Consider the following 26707-nt stretch of genomic DNA (forward strand, 5'->3'; position numbering starts at 1 on the left):
CTTGGACTGCCAACACTGCCACGAAATAAAACCCCTCTTTTGTCAGCTCGGAAGTAAAACCACACAATTTCTAAGGTCCCAATTCAAGTCCTATTTTTCTTTTGGGCTTTTTTGCAAACCACAAATCCAAAAATGACTGATGTAAGTAACATGATATTAGTACTTGGCTTGACAAAGGCACAGCTGCCGTGTATCAGTGTTCATGTTCAGCAAAGTGCTGAGGGCAATTTTTTCTGCATCCAAAAATATTAGTGGCCATACATACACATCCTGATTGACTGTGTGAGTCAGAGTCACTCAATTCCTGCCTTCAGTGAAGCTTTCAGTGATCAGAGGAGGAGAAATAAGCATCTTTGGCATTTTGTGCCACCTCTGATCTAAACTTTTCCAATTGCTTTTGGAACACCAAGAGAAGCTACACAACTCCACTGAGAGGGAACAAGAGTGCTGAGCAACCACTCTACCAGAGAAACTGCTACATAACAGCACACCCCCATGGTTCATGACAGAAAGGAAAATTGCTGCATGCAATTAAAATGGATGAGCAAAAGTATGATGTCACAGGAAATCATTTCAGAATTTGCCAAAATCAGTGTCCCTCTTCAGTTCACAGCATCAAGGTCAATAAGGGCACAGCTTGCCAACTATCTGGTTTCATGCTGAATTTGAAAGCTGGCATTTAGACACGTACAGTTCCATCAGATCTGGCCTGGCTTCTCACTGTACCACCAGCTGGAATAACCCTTCAGGAGGACAACTATTGTTATTTACAGGGAGGGGCCACTTGAAGCACAAATTCAAGGGATTTACAGAGCTCAAGCTCCCCCAGGAAGGATTCATCATCTTCCCTCTCTTACAGCAACTGAGACTTTCTGGAAGGCCCCTCAAAGCCCTGAGGGACCTTGCTCCTACATTAGCAGCCTTTACCCTCACTCACACAGGGAGGGACTGAATCCATGGACTCTTCAGCATTTCCTTCAGGTTTTTGGGATGGCTCTGGACAGCTCTTGCTCATCAGTGATCACCAAGGGGCTGAGGTATCTTCCTCAGCCAGGACCAGTGACAAAGCAGTTGCTTTCTCCAGTTGGAATGCCAAAGGTTTGGCTCTCTTGGCTCACACCAAAGTCAGACCTTAACATCCCAAGCCCTGCCTGACAGGGAGAGCAGTTTCCAACCATCCAAACAGATACCACCAAGCTTTTTACCAAGGCTTTGTGGACCAACACAGTGTGGGAATGAAGCAAAACCAGACAAATGTCCTTTTAGACTGGCCTGGCTTCACCTGTGTGACCTGCCAGCTCCTTCCCCCGCCCCTCTGTGGCACTGTCCTTGGAAGGTGCTCCTGCACAACCATCAGACAAGTTTGACAGCAGCTGGTAAATGAGTCATCCTGCCTTGAGTATTTTATCCATCATTCTGGCTATAAATCACAAACATTTACCTGTTCCCTGTTAGAAATTAAGGTCACCAGATGGCATGGTTTGCCTCTGACAGCTCTGGGTTTTTCCCTTAAAGCATTTTGTTTTCAGCTGAGTGTGGACAAGGGCAGTGGAGCAGAACTCCAGAAGTTTGATTAAAGCAAAGTGAGGAGCTGCTCGGCTGCAGCCAGGGCAGAGAACCATCCATGTTCAGGACTTTCTCCCTCCCATGGACTGAGTTCCCTGACTTTAAATGGATTATCTGTGTGGGACTCAGATCAGTCACACAGTCTGTGTCATCTTCTGAACACCCATTTTGGCTTCATCCACAGTTTTAAGTAAGAGATTGTCAGCTCCTGTCAAAACAGCAGAGCAAATGACAGCCCATCCCTGCCTGTGCATTTTCCTGCTGCCAGGAATAGCAATCCCTGCCCCTCTGGAACGCACACCCTTCTTGTCAAGCCAGCCTGACAGCTCCAGCAAGAGTAAAGGCTGAAGGGCTTCCACAACTGCCTCACTCCCCTGCATCCTACACCCACCGCTGCTGTATCAGCATCAACAGAAATGATGTGTGTATATACATGTGTATGTGTATGTAACTCTTTAGCGCTTTGACAGGATAAAGACGTGAAAACTGAAGCACTCCAGATGCAAAAACTACACAACACATTAAAAAAGCGGGATGTATTTTCATTTTCAGCGCTGGTGACCACGCAGGTCTGGGGCGCACAGACACCACAACCTCCATCATCCCTCATCCTTCATCCCCCCGCATCCCCTTCTCTCGGCACCATACACCTCCCATTAGTGCTGCAGACACTGCCCGCCCCACAGAGCCCCAGCACGGACATCACACGCTCAAAATCCACCCCACAGGCCCCAAGGAGCCTTTTTATTCCTCTAAATCGCCCCCATTGCTTCCTGCGCCCCGCCCCGCCCCGGAACGCGGCGCGCGGCTGCCGTTTCCGTGGGGAAGCCTGGCGGGAGTGCACCGCGGGGCCAACATGGCGGCGCACACGCTGCGGGGCCTGTGCCGGCCGCGGCTGGGGCCGGCGCTTCTGTGCGCCCGGTTCTCGCAGCGAGCCGCCGCCGGCACCGAATACCGGAGCTCCCACAGCCTGGACAAGCTGTACCCTCCGCGGCAGGAAGGAACCGCTGCCCGCACCACGGTCAGAGGGGCGGGGGGAAAGAGGAAGAGGCCAAGGGACGGCGTTTGGGCGGGGTTTATTGGTTGATTGACAGCGGGAAAGCGGGGTTAATTTAATGGATTATTAATTATGGGCGTGGCCATAGTGCGGGTGGGCGGGGACATGATGCTGGTGGGCGGGGGACATGATGCTGGTGGGCGGGGTCACCGTGTGGATGGGCGGGGTCACCGTGTGGATGGGCGGGGTCACAGTGTGGGTGGGCGGGGTCACAGTGGGGGTGGGCGGGGACATGATGCTGGTGGGCGGGGGTCACAGTGTGGGTGGGCGGGGTCACCGTGTGGATGGGCGGGGTCACAGTGTGGATGGGCGGGGTTACCGTGTGGGTGGGCGGGGTCACAGTGGGGGTGGGCGGGGCTCCGCTCTGCCGTGGCTGTTGTGAGGCGCGGCGAGCGGAAGGGCCGGGCCCGGACCCGGTTCGAGCCCGGTCCGAGCCCGTGTCCCCGGGTCGGGCTGGGCCGCCCGAGGGGCCGCAGGGACCACAGGGATCCCCCGACACCGCCCCCGGTGTGTCTTCCAGGAGCAGCTGCAGCCGCCCGCCCTCGACATCCCCCTGGGTGAGTGCCCCCCGCCCAGCACAGCCCTGCCGGGAAGGCAAACACACCGGCACCGTGTTCCGAGCTCGGCCCCGTCCCGGCTCAGCCCCTGCCCCTCTCTTCCAGCTCGCCTGACCGTGTCCTACAGCCGGAGCAGCGGCCCCGGCGGGCAGAATGTTAATAAAGGTGAGGAACAGCTGCTCCCTCGGACAAACCACCATTTTCCATTGTTTTTCTGTAGCATGTGGCAAAATATTGAGAACCTGAAGTTAAACAGCGTCTTCATGCTTCTGGATACTTATTTTTCATTGTTCGCCCTGCATTTTAACACAACTTCTGAGTCTTCATAGTGCTGGAGACCAGTGGTAACACATTTGATGCCCCTATGAACACTTACAGCGATCATCCCTGCTACAGATGCCACAAGGAACACCACCTCTATCCATACATCAAATATAATGAGCCAGCTGGATTCTGAAAGGTCATTGTGCAAGAAATTCTCAGCTTAATTCAAATAGACTTAAAATACTCCCTGTTCTGCCATTAAAAATGAGGTAGGCAGTGGCAGGCAGTAAATTCTGTAGTGTCTAGAAAGGCAAATGCTGTGACAGGTATAAGTTTGTCTTGTAGAGTGGTGTGTAAAGATACAGCAAGAAAAGAACTGTGACCTTTCAGGAGATTCATCATGGAATCATCCCATGTTGAAAGCCAGCAGAGATCAGGCTGAATTATCTCATGAATCTGAGGAAGGCAGGCTGTGACACTGAAACAAAGACCCTGTTTTTCCTCCCAGTGAATTCCAAAGCAGAGGTTCGCTTCCACCTGGCATCAGCCGACTGGATTCCTGAAGCTGTGAGACAGAAAATGGCTCTGATGGTACCAACCCTCCCCTTCCAACCATGGTTTCAGTGTCTCAGTGTCAGAACATCACAGTTCCAATGAGGTTTCAGTGTTCACATCACGTTTTCCCATCCCTTCAGCACAGGAATAAGATAAACCGGGCTGGTGAGCTGATTGTGACCTCAGAGGAGAGTCGCTACCAAATGAGGAATCTGGCAATTTGCCTGGAAAAAATCCGGACCATGGTCACAGAGGCAATTGAGAAACCCAAGGTGGTGTCTAAGGAGACAGCACAGAAACTCATAGAGAGGTATCTTCATTTAAATGGTCTTTATTTGAGTTCAGGTTATCATGTTACACAATTTCATTTGCAGCATTTTTAAACAATTTTGTTCATACTCCTTTAAATTCCTTTTTTTAAGGAACTACCACTCATCCGTTAGATTTTAACTGCTTTGCTGGGTAATATCCCCAGAACAGGGACTGTTTTTTTTTTTCTATCTGAAGATGTTTTGTTGGTTCATCATATCTCAACAGTTGAATATTTAAATATTTTCTTTGTACACTGAGGGATATTTTGATTTTGTTCTAGGGTGGAAAAAATGAACCGGGAACGGCTACGACAGAAAAAAATACACTCAACTATAAAACAGAGCAGGAAGGCAGACTTTGACTGAGAACAGCAGAGATCCAAGCCCTTGGCATTCCATCTTCCTAAAGAAGTGGTGTTGGCAGCTGTAGATGATGCTAAACTCATGAGCTGTATTGAATAAAAATAGCCTGACAGTGTAAATAAAAATAATGTTTAACATCTTCTTTTGTAGCCAGTGATACACTGTGATGGTCTGTCAGTCATTTTCCAGAATTGTTGTTCACATTTGAGAGGAACTAAGAAATCTGATATTTGTCAGACTCTTTTTTTTAATGTTCTTTGTGTTTTTCAAGCAGCCTGTGCTGCATCAGAGCACCCTCTTCTGCTGAACACAAAGCCACAGTAGATTTCTGGGGAAAGAACAGGAAGAATAAAAGCAGTCTCAGCAACATATCTAAGTAGAAAGTAGAATCTTAAAGCATTAAGTTTGGAAAAGACCTCAAAGATCATCAAGTTCATCCCACAGAGGGATGTTTCTTTCCTTCTATTTCCTTTCAGCTTTATTCCTTTCAGTGGTTATTTAACCAAACAAAGCCTGTAATTTGGTTAAGTTACAGCCACATCAGGAATCTGGCAGAAATCTCAGCATTAGGATACAGAACCCATCCTGTGAGTCAAGAAAGCTTCTGTCCTTTGAAGTGGGACACTAAAATCCTCTGGATGAGTCTTCCATGCTTGTTGGTGGACCCTGTTTAAGGAGGATGAAGCTCTGTCATGTGATGTCCCACTGCCAAGTGGGATTACTGGGAAGCCCAAAGAAACCAAAATTACCCTTTTTGGATATTTGGCAGGGCCCCAGTGGCCTAATGGATAAGGCACTGGCCTTCTAAGTCAGGGATTGTGGGTTCGAGTCCCACCTGGGGTGGGGAGAAGTGGCTCTGTTTTAGGAAAACATTCCAAATTCCCAAATAAGAGAGGGAATTTGTCCCTCGGGTTTATTTGGGGCACACTGTGAGGTATCAGGACTCTGCTGCATCCTCTTTGGAAAGGGAGCTTTGAGCTCTCCCCTGACAGAATGTTTGCATCTGCAGAAACACTGTTCAAAGCCCATATCTTCCCCAAAATGGAATGCTGGGGGGATGCAGGAGCGTTCCAATGCATCCTAACACCCCCAGAAAGCCCTGCCCTGGCCTCTGCACTCCTCTCAGCACCAGGAGCAGACACCTCATTTCACATTTTCCCCCATCAAAAGCTGTTCTGCAAGGAATCATTCAGGGTGGAAAACACCTCTAAGCTTTATCAAGTCCATCCCAGCACTGCCATGTTCACCAGCAAACCATTTCCCCAAATGCTGCATCCACACACGTTTTGAGCACTTCCAGGGATGGTGAATCCTCTTCTTCCCTGGGCATGGGAGGGCAGTCCCTGCCAGCACCCCTCTCACAGACACAGGTGTCTGAAGCTCTGTGCTGTTCCCTGGCCTTTACAAACAAGGGAATGTCGCTGCTTGCGATGTTTTGGTGACACTGAATATCCTCCCACCATCCCCATCCAGGACAGCAACAGCCTGAGCTGCGCCTCGCCATCCCCAGGAGACCTCACTGCCAGGACCACCCACTGCTCTGGGCTCCTTTCCCTCAGATTTGGAAAACTTTGGTTCAAAGGCGTAAAGACCCGGACGAGCACCTGACACCGGAGCGCGGAGGAGCTGGGAATTCCAGGGAATAAAAGCAGATTCCGAGTTTGCGCCTGCTTTAACAGCACGAAAAACGCCTGATCCACGGCAGGCGGTGCGGGATGGAGAGCGGGGAAGCAGCAAGGGGCTGCAGGAAAGGGCGTATCGCGTTCCCCGCCGCCAGCGAACCGAACCTAACCGAACCGAACCGATCCTGAACCGATCCGATCCGCGCCTTCTGCAGGGTACCCCGGCATCCGCCGCGGATCCTCGGCAGCGAAAAGAAGTCACCCCAGATGGGACTCGAACCCACAATCCCTGGCTTAGGAGGCCAGTGCCTTATCCATTAGGCCACTGGGGCCGCGCACTCGCGTGTTTTAGGCGCCGTCACTTAACTCTCTGCTGGCCAGACGGGAGCGCGGCTGCTGCTGCTGGGACTGGGGGGTCCGGTTCGGTTCTTCTGGGCCCACCCCGGTCTGAACAGTCCCCAGAGCGAGGCCCCGCTCCCCGCCCGCCTCCATCTCCCCCACCTCCCGGCGCAGCTCACAAACGCAAACGCGACGTGGGGATGTGTGTGGGGGAGTGGAGATCCCCGCGCAGCCGCCTGCGCCCCCTTGGCCCCAGCGGGAGCTGGCTGTGCCGGTTCGGGGTGCAATGAAGCCCCGAACCGCCCCCGGAACGCGGCGCTCGCTCCGGACCCCGCAGTGCCAGCGCGGGGGGGCCGGGGCGGGGGGTCGCTGCGGCCCCGATGGCCGAGTGGGCAAAGCATTGGTCCTGTAACGGAGGGTCCGCGGGTTCGAGTCCCACTTGGGATAGGAGAGGTTTCAACACCCCTTACTCTAGCTGGATCCAGCAGCACTGCGCAAACGGAAACGGCAGTGAATTGGTATTCCCCAGTGAAACACAGCAAACTGAACCTCAGCCCTAGCCCCCCGTAATTCAGCCGGCACCCCTGGCAGTATGGGAAATTTCAGCCATCCCTATCTCCACCCTTTCCTTTTCCCAGGAACCGGCTTCCAGCTGCGGCCCAGACCCTGCCTGCTGCCGGTTCCGAGCTCTGGTCCACCCGTCCCCGAATGCTGCTCTCCCCAAAACCCATGTTTCTCATCTAATCCCAAAAAAAGTTTCCCAAAGCCCACCACAGGAAGGTATTTTTGTCAGTTGTCCACTGTCCAGGGCTTGGGTAGGTTCGTTGCTTTCCAGGCAGCAGAGCCTCCCACACCTAAGAGAGAAAATCTACTTAAAAAGAAACTTCACTTTGTGTTTTACTGGAGTGACATTACCCTAACCACAGCTGCTTTCAAAATCCATTAACTCTGCAAGAAAAGACCCTCCAGGCAGCTTTTTAATGCAACAAATCTGAGAGGGCATTATTCCAAAGGCACTTATGGAGAGGACTTTGGTCCCAGGGCAGCACAGCCAAACTGTGACCCCACTGACCAGCCCCTCTTGGAGACGTGGTTCCTGGTGGAGTAAAGCTTCCCGACCATCCCAACTTGTCCTGCTCCGGGAAGAGGTTCCCCCAGGCAAGGTGGACCAGCATAAATGGGCTTGGGGCTTGAGTGCAGCTGGTAATAAATACAGGATGCACCTGGAAGGAGAGAAAAATACAGCTGAAATTCTCTGACTCAAGAAAAACCCAGCTCTGCCCAGACAAAGGTAATTAAACAACTGCAACTGCTCTGCTTTGGTGCCTTCTGGGACACTTTGAAGGATGTCCATGACCTGGCCAGAGCCATCCTTTCACTAACATCCCTCCAAAAATCAGCCTTTCATTAACACCTCTCATCCACAGGTCCCAAAGCAAAGCTGGTTGTTATCCCCTCAATCACAGCCTCACCTGAGATCTGGGACCACACAACTTGCTGGACAAAACATCCACCTTTGCACCCAATCCTGGGGCAGTTTGTAGCTGCTCCTCGTTGTTTCCCTTTTCCATGAAATTTAAACAGGGACCACTAGCTGGGAGCAGACAGTCACATCATCCCATCAACAGCGGCTCTTGGCATATGGAGAGAGCCTGGAGCTGCCATGGGGACCTCGCTGTCCCAAAACACATCATGGACCACCTCGACCTCCCTCTTTGGTCTTTCCCTGAATCAGGTTTTGTGTCTAGTGCTGCTCTCGGACAGGGCGCTGGTCTATCCACACCTCTGGGTTCTCCTGACTCATCTGGGATCTCCCACCGGGATGGGGAATGTCTCCCCACTAAGCAGCCACAGCCAGTGGCCGCAGGGGCAGGAGGAGGAGGAGGAGGAAGCCCAGGGCAGTGAAACGGGAAGAAAGAGCATGGAAACGGTGTTGGCAGAGGCAAAACATAGCGGTCACCCCAGATGGGACTCGAACCCACAATCCCTGGCTTAGGAGGCCAGTGCCTTATCCATTAGGCCACTGGGGCTGCGCAGGGCGCGCGCCCCGCCCCGCGGGAACGGCCCCGACCCCGCGCTACGGGGGCGTCCCGGGGCCGCTCCCGGAACGGGGCCACCCCCGGGGCTGGCGCGGGGCAGCACCGGGAGCGCTGAGGCAGCACCGGGAGCGGTGAGAGGACACCGGGAGCGCTGAGGGCAGCACCGGGAGCGCTGAGGCAGCACCGGGAGCGGTGAGAGGACACCGGGAGCGCTGAGGGCAGCACCGGGAGCGCTGCGACCCAGCTGGGACTCGCGTTTTCCCTCCACTCCACGAGGGGCAGAGATGCGAGGGGAGAAACGGGAAAAGATTATTTAAAAGCAGGAGGGAAAAAAGGCCGACCACGAAGGGACTCGAACCCTCAATCTTCTGATCCGAAGTCAGACGCCTTATCCATTAGGCCACGCGGTCACTGCGCTGCAGCCCCCCAGTGATGCTGCCAACCCCCGGCATCCCCCCCGCGCCCCTCCCGGCTCCCCCCGGAGCTCCGGGCAGCGGCAGCGCCGGGGACACGGGGCCAGGGCGAGCACGGGGCTCTCTGGGGGACACAGAGGTCTGTGGGGAACACGGGGGGCCGTGGGGGACAGGGGGGATGGCAGGGGACATGGCTGGGGAAGGACCACCTGCTGCCATGGGAATTCTGCTGCTGGAGGGAGAATCAAGTGTGGGACTTGCTGACTGCCATTGCTGCCCTGGAGCCATTCACAGAATCACAGAATCATGGAGTATCTTGGGATGGAAGGGACCCACAAAGATCACTGGGATGACAGCAGAAAAAAATCGCAGAGATGGAGAGGAGGGCAGCAGAGGAAAACACAGACACATAGAAAACACAGAAGTCTCTGACCCTTTCATTTTAACTGTGAGGTCCCAGAAAAGAACATAAGGAGCATGGGAGATCAACAAGGAGGCAGAACTAGAAAATCCTTGGGTGCATGGAAAGCTCAGTGGGAAATGAGGACACGGTGTGGTCTGCTGGCGAGCAGTACCGGGGCTCAAAGGAGAGCAGCCTCCCCCACAGCCCTCAGTCACACAGGCACTAATTCCTGATCCATTTCGGTGGGGTTGCAGCAAACTCTCAGCCCTGTAAATGAGACTAAATTTGCTACTGAGTAGCTCTGGCTCTTTGCCTTTTCTTTGTGAGGCTGGGCCCTTTCTTTTCTTCTCCCTCAAATTGCTGGATTTTTTTTTTAATGACCTCATTTTTACATGACCACAACTAAAATCTACTCCCAAGAGCCAGCTGAGTGCATCAAACCATTAGCAATTTCTTCCTTCCAACAGATAAAATGTCTGTTTACAAAAATCCATCCCTCATTAATAAATATCAAATCAACTTCCACATAACAAATGACGTGTCCTGGACTGGTTCATAAGACACACGGTACCATTCTCCTCCTTATTTGGAAGCAGGAGATGATGCAGGGAGTTTTTGTAGCCATCCTCACCTTTTCTCTTGGGACAGGTAAGTGCAAGGGGGATAGAAAACCTTCAAGGAATTCTGTTCTCATCTGTGCGAGAAGGGATTTTTGTGTGTTAACGATGTTTCTCACATCCACAGCTCCAGACCCTTTCTCTTTTGGTGCATCTCTCACAGGTTGAGGTCTTGTCTGATGTTTTTGTGTTTCAAGTGGAATTCTCTTTCCAGCAGGGGCTGCTCCAAAGTACCTCTGCACCTACTATGACATTGTTGACTACCTGAACATCTCCTCTCACAACAAGCTGCACACGTACATTCTGCCCAAAATAAACCTGAATGAGCCTGTGGAAGTGAAGATGGACTTCATGCTGGTGGCAATTCTGTCTGTGGTAAGGATCCAAAATGAGTCTTTGTAACAGGAACCTGGGCTATTAGTAGGCCAGGGTTTGAGTCTCCTGACAGCAAATCCACAGGGGTGAGAATCAGCCCCTTCCACTTCAGCTTTCTGCTGTTGGAAAGCACTTCTGGAAGATCTGGAGTGTTTTCTCCCCCTCCTTCCAGAAGTCATATCCAGACAAGCAGCTTGCTTTGTAGGAGGCTCCAAAAACCCTGCAGAGTGCCTGAACTGGGGAGTGCATTTGCAGGACGCTGCCATGGAAATGTTAACAATAATCTATTATTTTTCCTAACCATTGGACTGTGCGCTCCCACTCTTCAGCCCTAGGATCAAGAGCCACAAGCTCTTCTCCCAACCCACTTACTGCAGTCTGTGCCCCATGAAGAGCTTCTGCATTGGATACATCTAAGAAAATCAGCTAAATATCTTTGTTTCTCCAGGTGGAAAAGCTCCAGACAGTCAGTTTTTACTTCGTCCTGAACCTGGTAGGTCCCTCAAGCGTGTTTCTCTCCTGATGTCCAACACAAAGTCTGGTGCCCAGCCCAGAGCTCATCTCTCTCCTGCAACTTCTTCCATCAGGAATGGCAAAACCCTTTTGCAACCTGGGACCCACAGGATTTCTGTAACATTTCTGAAATTGTTCTGCCCATGGATACGTATTGGTCACCCCCCATCTTCATTTTAGAGCGGTAGGTTCCCCTTTCATTTTTATCCACTGGCTTAACAGAAATACAATGGATGCAAACTGTTGGTTATATTATAGGAAATGGGATAAACTCAGATGGCTAAAAGTTGTTCCCTTGAGCTCTCTGTAACTGAAAGCTTCCTAATTTAGATTAATGATGACCATAGTTTATACAAAGCACTTAGTGGTTCTGCAATACTGTAGCAGCTCCTGAAATATCCCCTCTGGGCTGTAGCTAAAGCTGAGGAAGCAGCAGAAACCAGCACTCCTGTGGAATAAAGTGACCTTTAGTAGTGTGTGGAAAGATACAGGGCAGAGCACTGAGGGTCTGACAGAGGGATGGGCACCTCCACCAGCTCTCCAGAGGGAGAAAGGACTGGGAGGCAGAGCCAGGAATGAGTCCCTGCCCTGGTGAGAGCAGGGAGCAGAGAGCAGAGAACAGGAGGTGCTCAGGAGGTGTGGAGCTACAGCAAACCTTGGTCCCAAAGGGCTCATGAGCCCTTCTCCCAGCCCTGGTTTCCTCTCCTCCTGCTGCATCCCATGGCTGGGTGATGGCTCAGAGCCCTCCAAACAGGGTGTTCACAGCCTTGTTTTATGGGTCTGAGGCATAGGCAGCATCTTAGGCTCAGTTACTCTCCCTGTCTGTTCCCTCCAGGGTGAATGGGCAAAACCCAGAGCTGAATTACATGGTCCTCATGCACAACGGCAGCTTCAACTCCACCCGGCCCTTCCAGGTGACCCTGACGTGCAGTTTGATAATCCTCAAGTTCCCCTTCGACACCCAGATGTGCAACTTGAGTGTAGCTTCATTCCTCTACCCAGGTACAGCTACCACCTCTGGGCTGAATTTGGAGGAGGACTAGATGAGCACCACATGCTCCCAATGGGGTTGAGGTGATATGAGACCAGGGAAAATGAGTTAAAATGCTGCCATTCTGTCATGGCACATTTCCCAGCAACACCTCTGGAACAATCTGGATGTCCTGTGGCGAGTCCCTCCCAGGACTGGTTTCTACAAACCAAGAGACCTGAGACCAAGAGGCTTCCTGCAAAACTTGTACTTGTTCACATAGAATTTTGCACGACTGATCTTTAAACACACCTGAAAGGCATGGAAATGGGAGGAAATTAATCGTAGAATACTAACGTTGGAAAAGATTTCCAAGGACATCAAATCCAACCATTAAAAGGACAGTTTTAGGGATTCAAACTCCAGTTAGAGTTCATCCCAACAGGAAGGGCTGAAATATAAGCAGAGGTGATGCAAAATCTTCCCAGTCCCATCCACAAAGGACAACCACCCTAATTCACCAGATGTTTCCCCTCTGATCCACAATCCCAGAGGTCCAGCCAAGCCTCTTCAGAGAGACCTTTTTAGTTTCTCCTTCATGGGCTGAGAAACCCAAGCAGTGCATGAAACCTCTCCTTTCCCTGTCTGCACACACCCTCAGCTGGGTGGGAAAGGGAGAGGAATAACTGACCTCTAATAAATTCCTAAATTCTTCAACTTCCCTCCCCCTCTGCCTCCTGCCCAAGCAGTAACAGACTTTGTCATGAAGACGAGACGGACACCAGCTGAGATCATGAAAGACAGCCAGAGTTTCCTCCTAACTGATGGAGAATGGAAGTTCACCAACCTGAGCATCATTGAATACACGGAAATCCTGGATGACAAAGGATATTCTGTGGTCACCTATGTGGTATGACAGCACTTCCCTATTATACTGCACTGATTTGGCAGTAAAAAAACCCAGTATATAACAAGATGATTTTTTACATTAAGGGACCAGCATTTGTCAACACATTGAGTCATCTCCTGCTCATCAAATTTTACCCATCTTCCTCAACAGATTTCCATGGAGAGACGACCCACTCTCTATATTCTGAACCTGATCCTCCCAACATGTGCCCTATACTTGCTGGACATGGCTGTGTTGTTTGGTCCCAGCTCTCTCGAGGAGAAAATCAACTTCCAGATTGCCATCATCCTTGGCAGCTCCATGCTGGCTGTGATTCTCAACAACAGCCTCCCTACTTCCTCCAACAAACCACCTATAATAGGTATCCACCTTTATTGAATAAACCCTGATTTTCATCCAGCTACCAGCCCTAAGGAAAGCCTTTGGTTGTTTATGGACATGTTCATGAACACTGAAGTCATGAACACCTAAGCCTGATTAGCTTGCTAGAGTTAGACTTTCCCTGTTCCCCACCAGGCAATGGAATGTAAGAAAATGCCAGTTATTCAGAGCTTTCTGTTTTCCTGTTGTTCTGCAGTGGTGTTCTTCCTGGGAACCTTCCTGCTCATGATCATGGCTGTGTTAGACACCTTCTTCCTGTTGTACCAGCAGCGCAAATCCCTGGGCTTAGACAAGGTCCTCAGAAGCTTCCAGCAAGGTAAAACACTTTAACAGAGTAGGTTTGGGGCATTTTCCTGCACATCTGTTGGAGCCAGGGCGGGTTTCCTCAGGGCAAACAGTGCCCCAGGCAGTGTGAGCCATGGTGGCCCTGCTGTGCTGACACTGCCCTTTGCTCCCTGCAGATCCACACAAGCTGCCCAAGAAACCCCCAGGGCACCTGGCCAAAGCAGGTCCCCAACTGCTGCACCCTCCCAAGAAGGCCCAGGGACAAGGGCAGCCGAACAAACGCCTCTGGCAGCTGCAGGAGCTGGACCCATTTCTGCCAGTTCTGGAGAAGGTGCTTCTCTATAGCCACCTCTTCTTGTCCCTGTTCTTTTTTACTGTGATTTCTGTAAAATGGAGCAGCTGAAGATCAGCTCTGCCCGGTGCCAGCTCCATTGTTCTGTACTGTGCTGCTTCTGACCCTCTGCTGTAATTTGCTCCTGCTCAATTCACAGAGCCGCAGTTCAGTTACCTGAATAAAATTAAATTAAAATCCAAAGCCACAGGACCCGAGATGAGCATGCATAGTGCTTTGTATTCTGGTTCAGTAGAACTACAGATGTTCTTGAACTATTCTGTGGGCTACTGAGGTATTTAAATAAAATACTTGTAAAATCTTCCTTCTACCTATCTGTAATTCTGACCTCAAACATGACCAAGAGGAAAGGGAATTGATTGCTTTCTCTTAGAGGAGTGTCCATCTTCAAGGAAGGTGTTTAAGAATTCCACCTCAGATTATTAAATAAAACAATGCAAGTCTTTACTGTTTCTGTGAGTTCCAGTGAGATCAGCAGCATTCAGAAATCCAGGGCAAAGAGAAAAGGAGCACCAGGATTAAGTGTTTTTAATAATAACTAAAAAAGTAACTTTTTGTGTGCATCTCAACACTCCTTCAACTCCTTTTGCAATTGGCTTCTCCTAATCAATCACAATCAGCCCAAAAATCAGCCCCAGCCCTGTGCCTGCAGAAGTCCTGAGACACTGCAGACACACACAAATCACTGCCAAATGCACTCCAGCATCTCAAGGGGCTACACGTGTTCAACTTCTGAGCAAGTGTCTGCCTGCAGGGGCAGGAGAACTCCATTTCCTGCACCTGCTGGTTACAGAGAGGAACACGAGTTTTATTTGCATTTTACAGGGCTCAGATTGATCAGCAGGACAGGGAGCTTGGTCCTTGCTACCAAAACAAGCTCATGTGTAGAACACACAAAATCCAGGAAAAGTGGAATGTTTGTGAGTTATTGTATTGCTCCATGTTACTCAGAACTCATATCTAAGATCTAAGCCACAGACAGAGAAAGCTCTTTATTTAGATGATCATCCAGTCTGACAGTCATAAAACTACTCCCTGATCAGTTTACAGATCAGCTATTGGCTTGTGGGGCCAGAATGGATATTTCTCCTTGTTCAGTTTAGTTTCAGGGAAGGCTTCACTCAAGTCTTCAAACGTCATCTGTTCAAAGGGAATCATGCTCTTGAGCTTCTGGAGCTGTGGAAGCAGGGACAGACACATCAGAAGTCAGCAGGAAAGAGCAAAGCACACCCAGGAGAGCAAGGAGTGTGCCAGGGTGGGGTTCAGAGATTATTCCCTAAACAAAGTCCAGCCTCACCTGCTGCTCGTACTGGGCGATGCGGGCTTTGGAAGCCTGGATGTACTCAGCAGTGCTCTTGGCCTGGGGAGAGCAGAGGATGGGGGGAGTGTGGTTATGATAAGGACACTGACCCAACATGAACCTGCACCCCCCCATGCTTTCAGTTGGCATTAAAATCCATCATTGTTACACTGGGTAAACAATGGAACCTCCAGCAGATCCCAAACAGCCAAACCCTTCCCTGTGCAGGGATCCCCTTGCTAAGAAAGCCAGGGACATGTGTGAAGGGCAGAGCTGTGCCCTGGCTCAGGCTGCTCTGCCCATGCAGGGGCACATCCAGAACATCCCCTCCCTCCCACCCCTTCCCATCCCCACAAAAGGCAGGGACAACCCCAGCAGTAGAGAACAGTTCACTTACAGCTTCCTTCTCCTGGGCGTCAATCTTGGCAGATTGTGTATCCACTGGCTCAGGAACCTTTAGTGCACTGAACTGTAAATTGAAAGACAAATTTTGTAAGGTCTGTTTGACTGAAACAATCCTTCACATTGAGGTAATCTTCCCTTAACAGCAGGGGAGCTTTCCTTCCTAGGACTTGCTCACAACCACGTAAGTTAACGAGCAAAAAGTGGTCAGTGAAGCTGTCCTCTGTCCCCCCACAAGCAGCACTTGCTCACCCAGGAGCTTGCAGCCATCTCCTCTGTCCTGCCCACCACACACCACCCATTTCTCAGAGCATGTAAGGAAGCTGGAAGGTCTAACCCCAGATTTACCCTATCACAGAGTTATTGCCCCGAACACAAAGCTCCCAGACCCATTGGAGCTCAGCGAGTGCCTCCAGTCTTGGGAAGTAAATTTTCATAGTGACACAACCAACCTCCTCTACCAATCCTGGTGTTTTCCTCTCAATTCCCCAATTAAACTCCAAAGAGCAATACCCAGCTGGCAAGGAGACTGACCTTCTTCTGGAACTCATCCACCATTCCAGCTTTGGCAACATTAGCTTTGTAGAAAGCCCAGTCAATGGCCGGGGGCTTCTCTGGCAGCGCAGCCAGCCTGAAGGGATGGAGCACAGCTGACATGAGCAGCAACCTGAGCATGAGCACAGCCTACTATGTTCAGTTTAGGTGCTTTCAGGTTTGAAACAAACCATTTCTTGCAAATGCCCTTGGAACAGGCTCCTCTGGACAGACAAGCAGAGCTCAGCCTGCAGCTTTGCCCCGCTTCACTCTGCCCCTCTGGGTGCAGCCCTTAAGGAAGGGCAAAGCTGTTTCACAACATTGAGCCAGAGAAAATTAGCAACATTCCCTGCAACAGCCAGCACTCTATCAGACAGAAGGTGCTACAGGATTTGAGAACCGCACATGAATTTGTAGAGCATTTAACAGTGACAAACTCCGGCCAAAGTGAAGTGCGTTCACAGAACTGCAGCTACGGGTTTACTCTGGGGAAGATTAACTAAAGGTGATTTGCCAAAAAAAGCCACCAGCTGTCTCAAGGTGACCTGCTTTAATACCTGCGAGGACACTCCTGCGGGACCAGAGAGCGACAGACAGCAGCACTCAGAGCTGGGTGGTTGGGCGAGGGCTGAGCGGGCCCTGAGGGAGCGGGCGGGCACTCACCGGGCTGTCAGCGCATCGTTGCGGGTCTTCAGCGCATTGAACATGGCTCGCTGGTTCGGAGGCACTCGCTCGGCGAAGGCCGCCCAGTCCACGGCTTTAAGGGCAGCTCTGCGTCCCGCCATGGCTCCGCCTGGCCCGGGAGACACCGGTGGGTCCCAGCGCCGGCGGGGAGCGGGGCCGGGGAGGGCGGCACCGAGGGGGCGGGACACGGGAAGGGGTCGGCTCACGGAACGGGGACGCTGGAGGATCGGGACACGGGGGACGGGGACACGGGAAGGGGTCGGCTCACGGAACGGGGACGCTGGAGGATCGGGACACGGGGGACGGGGACACGGGAAGGGGTCGGCTCACGGAACGGGGACGCTGGGGGATCGGGACACGGGGGTCGCTCCTGAGCCCCACGGCGACCTCACGCTGGCCCCCGTCCTCTCCCACAAGCCTCCCAACACCGAGGACGTCCCCGGCCTGTCCTGTCCCCCAGCCTCGAGATTCCAGACCCCCTCCCCGGCCGCTCCTGGGGACTCCTTTCCCGGAGCCCCTCACGTTCCCCAGCCCCGCTTTCCCCCCCCCGGTCCCGCTCTCACCTTCACTGACCGACACCGCAGCCGCCGTCGCCGGAAGCACCGCCCCCTCCGCGCCCCTCGCCCAATCAGAACGCGGCTGCACAGGAAGTCATCATCCCCGGAAGCGGCGCAGCCGGAAGCGGCCATGGCGGCGGGCGGGCGCTGAGGCTCCGCCATGGCCGAGGGGCCGCCGAGGGGCCGCACGCCCAGCCCGGGCCCCGGGGGGGCACCGGGGCCGCCCAGCCCCCGCGCGGCTGGAGCGGCGGCGGGCTCCGCCGGGCCGCTGTCCCCGCCCGCCGCCGCCTCCAAGTGGGTGCGGCTGAACGTGGGAGGCACGTACTTCGTGAGCACCCGGCAGACGCTGTGCCGGGAGCCCAAGTCCTTCCTGTGCCGTCTTTGCTGCCAGGACGGGCCCGAGCTCGGCTCCGACAAGGTGAGGCCGCGGCGGGGCCGGGACCCCCCCACACACACCCTGCCAGCCCCTCCCTGAGCCCCCACGGTGTCACCAAGGTGCCCAGACTCGTCCCACGGGCGGGGGGACACCCCCGGCTAGCGCTGTCCCCGAGCCTCCTGTGCGGCCCCGGACCCCGGCTGGGCCGATCTCCCACGGATCTGGGGCACGTCACTCTGACACATCATCGACTTTCCTTCGTGTCCCACGGCCGGGGAGGTGATGGCATCCCCAGGAACGGGCCTTGGCTTTGCCCTCGTGCCTGTGACACCTGTGACACCCACATGCCACAGGCCTCACATGGACTCTGCTCGGGGAACAAACCACCTGCCCACAGCAGTTACGGCGGGGAACGAAAGTCCTAGAAACAGGAATGTTACAATTCCTCACGCTGAACATGTTTGTTGTTGTTTTTGTTTTTTAACATACTGCACTCTCATAAAAAATCATGGTGCACATTCTTTGCATGGCTGGACAGTTCTGAAGTCACTGCGGTTTATTGTAAGGATTTTGCAAACAATTATTCTTGCAATTGCAGATTTTCCATAGGATCAGCTGTACAAGTTGTTGTAAATACATTGTGAGTGGGTCAGCCAGAGTTTAATCACAAGATAAATCATGTTTGTGATTGAAATATCAGTCAGCAGCATCAGTGAGGAGAGAAGATATTTCAGAGTGGGTTTGCACAGTTTCTTACTGCTTTAGAGTAGATTGGCAGGAGAAACAATGCTTTAATGCCATTAAGAGAGGGATGTGCTTCAAAGCTGCTCAAGAGATACTTTTGGCTGTCAATTGTTGTTTATTTAATGCCAATAGTTGTTGTATTGCTGGACCCATGGCTGGAGCATTGCAATGTGTGTTTGCAGTAGTGGAAAGGGAAAAAAAAAATGAACTGTTTTGGCTGTCAGGTGCCCTTAGCTACAGGTGGACATTCCATTTTCCTCCAGAGACTCCTAGCTAAACTAGTCTGGAAAACAAGCTTAGCTGGAACACAACTTGTAGGTTTTGGTTCTTACTGCAGTGAAAAACCCTTCCAAGCCCAGCGTTTTTCTCCATGTCCATAAAATGTGTGTACAGGTGCTTCATGTAAGGCAACTGCCAGCATTACTGGGCTGCAATGTTTGTGAATCAGATACTGAAAAATGGTTTAAATGTAGCATCATTTGTACACCTTCCACAGGAAAATGAATCCAGGTTCTCAAAGAGAAACTGTTCAATTTCTTGTTTTAGATTGAAATTAGTTTTTCCTGGTACCACTGAGCCATCCCTGTTTTGTTCTCAGGATGAGACAGGGGCCTATCTCATTGACAGAGACCCCACGTACTTCGGTCCGATACTGAACTACCTCCGGCACGGGAAGCTCATCATAAACAAGGAGCTTGCAGAGGAAGGTAGGAGAAAAACACCAGGAAAGGCTGGAAGTGCTGTTTGATAGCACATCCAGGAGCCCTCACCAGAGACTGGTGTGAAGGTGTGAGCAAGTTTCCCATGAGTGCTGTTAGTAATGTTAATTGCTCATTAGCAGGGATTAAGTCATCAAATTCTGTGTCTTCCCAAAAGCAGAGGCTGCAGCTCACAGCACACCCTGTCACTGTTCTGCTGAGCCCAAGGTCTGCTACAGGCCATCTGCCCCTCACAGACCATGGTTCTCCCCAAACAGGCAGCTCTGAGGGCCTTCCCTTGATGGGGTTGGGTGAAGAAACAGACATTGTACCATGAGATTTCTGATAATCCCAAGGAAATGGGGATAATCTTTCTTAAAGATCCTCTTAAGTCACAAAAGTAGGTGACAGCTAGTCAGGCATTTTCTCATAGCCTGGGAGCAGGAGGTGGGTGGCACATTTGGGATTCTGACATTTGGGCTAGATTTAGAGTCAGGAGCAGGTGTTGCATCCTTATGACAGAATCATCTTCGTTCTACCCTGTGCAAAGTAACAGAATTTGTGCTTTGGGTTCCTGTTCAGGGGTGCTGGAAGAGGCTGAGTTTTACAACATCGCATCCCTCGTGCGGCTGGTGAAGGAGCGGATCCGCGACAACGAGAACAGAACCTCTCAAGTAATGCACCTCTGGGTTACTGAGTCACTTCTGTGGCACAGGAGGACAAGCATGGCTGCAGGCCCTTGCAGGAGCATTTCTTTGATTCAGAAGTAACAGGGGAATAAATGCTGTTAGGTGAATGCAGGGCATGGTTAGGAAAGAGTCTCCAGTGTGGCTTTATAAAGCACAGACCACTGAGTCATTTCAGCACTGTAGGGAAAGGCAAGGGACACTTACAGGACAGGGGCCAGGAGCAGAACAACCACCAGGAACATGTGATTATAAAGCAAAACATACTGCTTTGGTAAAGAACAGCTCAAACTCTTCCTTCTCTAAACTATTTCTTCCCTTTGTCTCTCTGTGACATTTTTCCCATTGATGCTCAGTTGGTATCAGCACACCCAGTAGATTCAGTTTCAGAAACATTTTCAAAAAGCAGCAAATGGTTTTGAAAGCTAAAGAAGTTTTGCTTTCACTGTAGCTCAGACACCTAGAAAGTTTTCAAGAGAAGAGTGCCAGGCATATGGTTGTCTTGAAATCAGTGGGATAAAAAAGCCCTTAGAAAACCTGTGGGGCTCTGACTTCCTTAGACAAGAGCAGGAGCACCTTATTAACTTTCTAGAGTGATACTAGTAAGGCAATTACTAAACTACAACAATTGTTCTGTGTGTTCCAGGGACCTGTGAAACACGTGTACAGAGTGCTGCAGTGCCAAGAGGAAGAGCTCACACAAATGGTGTCCACCATGTCTGACGGATGGAAATTTGAACAGGTACCGTTACCAAGGAATGGTAGAATTCCTTTGCAAACTGGATATGGAATAAGCAGAGTTGCCTGTTGAGTTGCACTTCACACTGGTCTGCTCTTCTGAATAAGCAGTCTTACCTGAGCATCAATCCACTTGTGTCTGGTTGTGTCCACTTGTGTCTGGTTACTGACAGGAGAGAGCAGAAGTCACTCAAGCTGCCAGAGAGATTTCATTTTCTCTCAGGACTTCTTGTCTCCTTGTCAAATCCCAGAGCAGTTCTTCCATTCTCTGCATTTCATCACATACACCAGGCCACAGTATAACAGTTCTATTCAGGAAAATGACCAGAGCCATGAAAAAACACTGCACAACTTTCTTGGAACCTCAAAGCCACGACTGCTGCATTTGCTAAAGTGGCACTGAGTGACATGAGAACTTCCTGCAGATGTCTTTGCAATGCAGCTGGTTCCAGGACTGGGTGTCACTGCAGTTGTATATGGCATTAGTTCCAGGTTTGGTTTCTGGAATCAAACACAGTTGTCTTATTTCTGAGGAGGGAGAACTGGAGCCAGCTGGCCTGTGTGTTATGTTATATTAAGAAACCACAGAAGAGGCTCTGTGGATTACAGCAATGTCTTCCCACTTAGTCCAGCTTCAGTACAAGTGGATGCTGTGGGAAATGTGCTGAGATGAAGTGAGGCAGAGGATTAGAAACAGCACTTCCCATCAGTTGTTCCTATGGAACTGTTCTGTAATGCCTGAAAACTATCTCAGAGTGGAGAGGTGGCCAAAAACCTGCACCTGTGAGGAAGCAGTGAAATCTTGTGACCAAGAATCACTCACTGTTCCATGGAAATGCAGTTCTCCAACATCCAGGTTTTGCTGTCCAACAGTTTACAGAATCTGCCTTTCACACATCCATATCTACACCCCCAAAACCTTGAGGCTACAGGCAGTGACTTTCATGGGAACCTGCACCCTTAGATCTTTCCTAATCTTACTTTTCAAATCTATAATCTATAAATATGGGGCTGGCTCTTCTAAAATCTATTAGGACTTGGAAGTTAAGGTGCACGCTGCTCGTTAAAGTTTCCTGGATACACACAGTTGCTAAGAGTCACAATGCTTTCTTCAGATGACTTGGATTTATTTTCTGGAAAGCAGAACTGAGTTGTAAATGACAAATTAGCTCTGCACTCCAGGATGTCCTTTTAATGTAATAATGATGAATGAGACAGATGGGATTTCTTGGATTGAGTCCAGACCCCCTCAACACAACAGTAATATAATATAATCCCATTTACGGAGATACCAGACTCCATCTTGGCAGCATCTACATAAAGGACAGTGTCTGTTTGCCACATGTTCCCAGTTAATCTAACATCTGCCTAGGGTAAAGAATTCCTATTTCCACATCAGTCACAAGGCAGGTTGAGAGCCGAGTTCAGCAAGGACCAGGCAATTGGCAATGTCTGCCCACGTCTGAGTGAACTGAATATTATATATTGTACAATCTGTTTTCCCTTTTTCCTCCCTCAGAAACTGGGCATTGTTCTGTTGTGTTCAGTATTAATTTCAAGCTGGAATTCCTTCCCAGGGCTCCAGGTGCCACTAGAGAGCTGTGGAGCTCAGATGTGTCCCTACCTTACACACACACAGGATGCTGCAGGAGACACTTCATCCAGAACAGATCTCCTGACATAGGTCTATCTCACAGTAACTGTAGGAATAAAATCAAAACTTACTGATAGTTACCTTGGCTTTCTCCTGTTGCACAGCTGATCAGCATTGGATCTTCCTATAACTATGGAAACGAAGACCAGGCAGAATTCCTCTGTGTTGTGTCCAGGGAGCTCAACAATTCAACCAATGGTATTGTCAAGGAGCCAAGCGAGAAGGCCAAGGTAAGGTGCCTGCTCAGATGTATCAATTTGAATTCCCCTAAAAAGAAGAACCTTTCCTGCACCAAGCTGCAGCAGTAGTTCTGTGGATCAGCTTTCCCACTACCTTCTATATCATTCCCTCTTGGAAGATTTCATGCTTTACTGTAGGACAAGATCTAAGGCTCTTTGTGCACTTCAAATTAAGACCAGAATACTGAAGGAAAGAGTAACTTGACGAGGGAGAACAGCATAGCATGGAGCTTTGTAGTCAGGTTTTATGGTTGAAGGATGTTGCAGGGAGAAACAAGATGTTTGGGCTCTGAGCAGCCTGGTCTTGGGGAAGGTGTCCTTGCCCATGGCAGACAGGTCAAACAAGGTAAGCTTTAAGGTCCTTTCTAAACCAAGCCATTCTATGAATCCACTTTTTTCCCCAGAACAGAAACAAAAGGCAACATCTTTACCGCCTGGCAAGCAGCTGAGCAGGATTCTGGAGAAGGGTCTTGCTCACCCTTAACCAGCCTATCAGTTGTTGTGGTGGCACAAAAGCCTTCAAGCTGCTCTCACATTAGTCTGTGTTTCCTTTCTCTGCAAAAAACAAGGACTCTGAACAGGAACTTTTGCATTTAATCTTGTCAGAGGTTTTCACAGGTCTCTCCTGTTTCAGATTCTTCAGGAGCGAGGATCCCGGATGTAATTCAAGTGTCCACTCCATTAAACTCCCGGATGTCACAGGGCAGTCCAGCTGGGCAGAGCATCTCTCTGCAGAGCAACCCAGCCCTTGTACAATAACCAAGCTAATGCAAAGCCAAGCCTGTCCTGCCAATGGCAAATAATTCTGGTCATAACCAAAGGCTTTTCTCTTACCCTGGAAACCGAGGAAGGAGAAGACTCTTCCAGCTGGATAGTCCTTTCCACAAGTATTTGTTTTATTTTCTTGGCCAGCACTGTATTGAATTTTTCTGACAATGGCTGGGCCAGATTCCCCGTTGGAGCCTTTGTGAAGGTTGTTCAGGTCCTCAGGCCCTTGTAATCAATCTCACCTTCCACAGGCTGCTGTGGGTGGGAAGGTCCATATTTGAGCTGTGCCATTTCTTGCACCCAGGTCTGCCACCAGAAATGTACAGGGACCTTGCAGTGCTCCCCCTTTCTCCCCCAAATCTGAAGAATAGGGCTTTAAAAGGAGGAACAAAACAACCACTTCTGAAAACCCACACAAACTTTTCCATCCTTGCTTTGTATTTGTTCCTTGTTCAATTCCTAAGAGCTGAGTTTAGATATGAGGGGAGGAGAGTTGTGTGTCCATCTGACACAGGTCTCACTGGTAATACTATTACATGTGGGCTCCTGGTATTTTCCAAAGCCCATTACTTTGCATGCATAAACAAAGAGGTCTGTGTTCACCCAAAATAGTGATAGAGTGATCGTTCTGTCCTTTACACTTCTCCACAGTGGAAAAGTGGTGACATCTTCCCCTCCAGTACCCTGCCATGGCCATATCTTAGCCTGGTACAAAGTCACAAGGTTTAGGGACTTGCTGCTGCCAAGTTCAGCTTTGCCTTGTTTGTCTCCAGCAGTGTGGGCTCTGTCTCCTTCCCTCTCATAGGGAGGGCTTCAGGCAGAATTTCTTTCATACTGTACCAAGCAGGTAGGTTTGTCTGACCCCACAAGATCCTTTGGAGAGGAGATCCCCTATTAACATGCAGTGATACACTTGCAGCCCCCTCATGTCCCCACCTTTAAGAGATCACCTCAAATTACAGAGGGACATCACAGAGTTGGGGTGGGGGGGTTTGGTGAAAAGTTGCCAAACTATTGTAATGTTTCTTGTCCAAAGTGATGTGTCAACTTTTGTGACTTTTCTTTCCTTTTTTTTTTTTTTTATTTTTTTTTTGGAATGCCTTGGATGGATGTGCAAAATGTTCGTTTGTGCCTCTCTTGAATTCTATCTTAGCCAAACTGCAGTCACTGGTTCCCCTCTGTTATTCTGTGCCACCCCTAAACAAGGGCATGTTCCTCCTAGTCTGGTAAACGGAATTTCATAGGAATTTGCTGCATGTTTTTCCCCTTTCATCCTGGCTTTGTTCTTTGTAGCCTGAGTGTCCAGGCACTTGGGTCATTTTCAGTCAAGTCCCAAACTGACATTACAGCAAAGCTTCAGAGATGCTGGAATTCAGACATTGACAAGCTCAGAGCAGGTGTTTCTCAATAAGCTACCAGAAAATTCCTCACCTGGACTGAGGGGTTGGGCTCCTTTCTGGAGGGCTTCAGCTACCCATGTTCTCCTGAAAGTTTTTACACAGAATTAGGCAGGTTTTCTATCTTAACCACTTGTTGCTGAGAGGGTCCTACCAACAGTCCAACAACCAGTTCAGTGACCAAGATGTGCAGTAAAGACACTGAGTGGCACTGCTGTGCTCTGCCTCTCTCCAGTCCTTCTGCACATCTTCTTGCCTGTCCTCCACCCTGCTTTGCCAGTGTACCTTCTCCAGTGGAGCCTTTGCCTCATTCTCAAGACAGACTGGTTAATTGTCTGTGCTAGATTAGTCCTGGTAACAACAGACTGTGCCAAATGTCTTTGAATTCACATTGTGTAGTGACAGGCTGTTGAATCACAGCTGGCTTTCCATCACACTGAAAATCCCAGCTCTGCTTCCCTCCATCTGCCCTGTTTATAACGTGGTGAGCTGGTGTTGGTGTGATCAGACTACCCACCTTGGCTGGGCCTGAACAACACTGTGATGTGTACAGATCTCCCTCCTCTGTCCGTATCCTGAAGCCTCAGCCACTGTCTGTGCTCACAGCTAAGAAATCAAGGAACACACGTATGCAAGTTAGCAGCCTGAAAAGCCCTTTAATACTCTCATTTGTCATGTTCCACTTCCTCAGAGGAGGGAGTTTTTGGGAACTGGTCGAGAAATATCAAACTAAAGGCAGCAGGAACTGATCAGGCTGTGTTTGTCACACTGATGCCAGCTTGTTAAACCATGGAGGTCAAAGCAACCCTGGCTGGAGAGAGACTTTCTGTCCAATACAGCTCAAGTAGATAAGAATAACAAACACTTCCTTGGCTTTTTTTTTGCGTCACCAAAAACACCGCACATGGTGAAGCCCCCTGGAGGGTTGCCTGATGCAGTGATGCCATTGCTCTCCCCTCTGAACCACAGAGAGCCTAAAAGTGACCATTAGCAGGTGAATGGCACAGCTGCCTAACTGATGAGCACAAGAATGATCAGAGTTGCATCTTGGTTTTCCCTTTTATAATGCTTTTGGCAGTGAGGACATGCCAGGGGACCATGGACCTTTGGGTTCCATTGCAGGGTCCTTTGAAGTTAAGCAGAACAAGTTTACGGTAGAAAACAAATCGTTGGTACTGGATGCTCAAGATTTTGTGTGGTATTTAGGACCAGGCATGAAATCCATCCAGGGCAGGTCCATTCCCAGTGAAGGATTTCTCCTTCCCTGACTGTGCTAGGTCACCTTTACCCTGAGACAGGGTTAGTCTCAGCATTATGCACCAGTTGCATCCCTTCTATGCTCAAACAGGCTTTTCCTTCCGTTGCCTTTCACTCAGTCACAACTATATCAAAATTAGTGCTGAATTAGGATGAAATATGTCCCGTTCACTCTAAAAAAGTGTAGTAAGTTGTGAGTAGAGTAGGAGAGCAGGGGTAGATCTACTGGCTGTCCAAGAGTGCTTATGCCTCTTGGGAAGGGGTTCACTTTAAAGCATTAATCCTGGGAATGGAGCGTATGACACTTTGGTTTTTTTAAAAACTTTCGCAGTGGCCTAAATTGTTCCATTATGGCAAGACTGGAAATAACCTCTTGAAGTGTCTTTGTTTCTGCACATTTTTAAAAACTGATTTTTCTCAGGGGTGACTGAGAGGGCTGAGGCGAAGGGAGCCTGGTTGGCTGCGGGGCAGGGGCCGGAGCAGCCAGGCCGTGGGCTCCTACCCAGAGGTTTTGTACAGTTTGTCATGTGTCAGTGCCCTTTGCTACTGTTTCTCTTTGTTTATTAAATGTGTTTGAATAACAGTTGAGATGCTGTGACTTTTTTTTTCCAATAAAGAATCTGAAATTAGTTTTAAAAAGTTTGAAGGGCAGTCTGCAGCCTGCTGCTTTGCCTGCACCACACAGGTACTGCATTATGGGGGAAGAAGTCTGCAGATTGGGCGCTTGTTTCTGGCTTCAATTCACTTCTAACAATCATTTGCCAAAAGGAGAATCTAATGA

General features: G+C 50.1%; 4 protein-coding genes, 1 long non-coding RNA gene and 4 other non-coding genes across 9 annotated transcripts; 5 read left to right on the forward strand and 4 right to left on the reverse strand.

Moving 5' to 3' along the window:
• The first annotated feature begins 2399 nt into the window (after positions 1-2399).
• Positions 2400-4830, forward strand: MRPL58 (mitochondrial ribosomal protein L58). The gene is made up of 6 exons (XM_015645316.3): positions 2400-2587; positions 3144-3180; positions 3286-3345; positions 3953-4035; positions 4140-4309; positions 4592-4830. Exons 1-6 carry the CDS (start codon positions 2423-2425, stop codon positions 4674-4676), a joined length of 600 nt encoding a protein of 199 aa, XP_015500802.1. The 5' UTR covers positions 2400-2422; the 3' UTR covers positions 4677-4830.
• A 613-nt stretch (positions 4831-5443) lies between these two features.
• Positions 5444-5516, forward strand: TRNAR-UCU. Its single transcript has one exon. It is a non-coding gene; the product is annotated as a tRNA-Arg (tRNA).
• A 1038-nt stretch (positions 5517-6554) lies between these two features.
• TRNAR-CCU lies at positions 6555-6627 on the reverse strand. Its single transcript has one exon. It is a non-coding gene; the product is annotated as a tRNA-Arg (tRNA).
• A 1964-nt stretch (positions 6628-8591) lies between these two features.
• On the reverse strand, positions 8592-8664 carry TRNAR-CCU. Its single transcript has one exon. It is a non-coding gene; the product is annotated as a tRNA-Arg (tRNA).
• A 346-nt stretch (positions 8665-9010) lies between these two features.
• On the reverse strand, positions 9011-9083 carry TRNAR-UCG. Its single transcript has one exon. It is a non-coding gene; the product is annotated as a tRNA-Arg (tRNA).
• Positions 9084-10392: 1309 nt separating this feature from the next.
• On the forward strand, positions 10393-11153 carry LOC117245268. Its single transcript, XR_004499785.1, has 3 exons — positions 10393-10481; positions 10930-10974; positions 11069-11153. It is a non-coding gene; the product is annotated as an uncharacterized LOC117245268 (long non-coding RNA).
• Positions 11154-11835: 682 nt separating this feature from the next.
• LOC107212288 (5-hydroxytryptamine receptor 3A-like) lies at positions 11836-13605 on the forward strand. The gene is made up of 4 exons (XM_033518774.1): positions 11836-11996; positions 12714-12874; positions 13025-13235; positions 13452-13605. Exons 1-4 carry the CDS (start codon positions 11861-11863, stop codon positions 13583-13585), a joined length of 642 nt encoding a protein of 213 aa, XP_033374665.1. The 5' UTR covers positions 11836-11860; the 3' UTR covers positions 13586-13605.
• Positions 13606-14853: 1248 nt separating this feature from the next.
• Positions 14854-17446, reverse strand: ATP5PD (ATP synthase peripheral stalk subunit d). Its single transcript, XM_015645954.1, has 6 exons — positions 17376-17446; positions 16792-16921; positions 16129-16225; positions 15590-15661; positions 15190-15252; positions 14854-15068 (listed from the first exon to the last, which is right to left on the reverse strand). The coding sequence occupies exons 2-6, from the start codon at positions 16911-16913 to the stop codon at positions 14937-14939; spliced, it is 486 nt and encodes a 161-aa protein (XP_015501440.1). The 5' UTR covers positions 16914-16921; positions 17376-17446; the 3' UTR covers positions 14854-14936.
• Positions 17447-17498: 52 nt separating this feature from the next.
• Positions 17499-26514, forward strand: KCTD2 (potassium channel tetramerization domain containing 2). Its single transcript, XM_015645953.1, has 6 exons — positions 17499-17787; positions 19088-19196; positions 19770-19861; positions 20520-20615; positions 22370-22495; positions 23139-26514. Exons 1-6 carry the CDS (start codon positions 17530-17532, stop codon positions 23166-23168), a joined length of 711 nt encoding a protein of 236 aa, XP_015501439.1. The 5' UTR covers positions 17499-17529; the 3' UTR covers positions 23169-26514.
• The last annotated feature ends 193 nt before the right edge of the window (positions 26515-26707 follow it).

The sequence above is a fragment of the Parus major genome, chromosome 18 (assembly GCF_001522545.3).
Source record: "Parus major isolate Abel chromosome 18, Parus_major1.1, whole genome shotgun sequence".
Taxonomy (NCBI): domain Eukaryota; kingdom Metazoa; phylum Chordata; class Aves; order Passeriformes; family Paridae; genus Parus; species Parus major.

Coding starts and splice junctions, on each gene's coding strand:
- MRPL58 (XM_015645316.3), top strand. CDS start 2,423: ATGGCGGCGCACACGCTGCGGGGCCTGTGCCGGCCGCGGCTGGGGCCG. Junction 2,588..3,143: donor GAACCGCTGCCCGCACCACG/GTCAGAGGGGCG, acceptor TGTGTCTTCCAG/GAGCAGCTGCAGCCGCCCGC. Junction 3,181..3,285: donor CGCCCTCGACATCCCCCTGG/GTGAGTGCCCCC, acceptor CCTCTCTTCCAG/CTCGCCTGACCGTGTCCTAC.
- LOC107212288 (XM_033518774.1), top strand. CDS start 11,861: ATGGTCCTCATGCACAACGGCAGCTTCAACTCCACCCGGCCCTTCCAG. Junction 11,997..12,713: donor AGCTTCATTCCTCTACCCAG/GTACAGCTACCA, acceptor CTGCCCAAGCAG/TAACAGACTTTGTCATGAAG. Junction 12,875..13,024: donor ATTCTGTGGTCACCTATGTG/GTATGACAGCAC, acceptor CTTCCTCAACAG/ATTTCCATGGAGAGACGACC.
- ATP5PD (XM_015645954.1), bottom strand. CDS start 16,913: ATGGCGGGACGCAGAGCTGCCCTTAAAGCCGTGGACTGGGCGGCCTTC. Junction 16,226..16,791: donor AACGATGCGCTGACAGCCCG/GTGAGTGCCCGC, acceptor CCATCCCTTCAG/GCTGGCTGCGCTGCCAGAGA. Junction 15,662..16,128: donor TGGATGAGTTCCAGAAGAAG/GTCAGTCTCCTT, acceptor TTCAATTTACAG/TTCAGTGCACTAAAGGTTCC.
- KCTD2 (XM_015645953.1), top strand. CDS start 17,530: ATGGCCGAGGGGCCGCCGAGGGGCCGCACGCCCAGCCCGGGCCCCGGG. Junction 17,788..19,087: donor CCGAGCTCGGCTCCGACAAG/GTGAGGCCGCGG, acceptor TTTTGTTCTCAG/GATGAGACAGGGGCCTATCT. Junction 20,616..22,369: donor ACGGATGGAAATTTGAACAG/GTACCGTTACCA, acceptor CCTGTTGCACAG/CTGATCAGCATTGGATCTTC.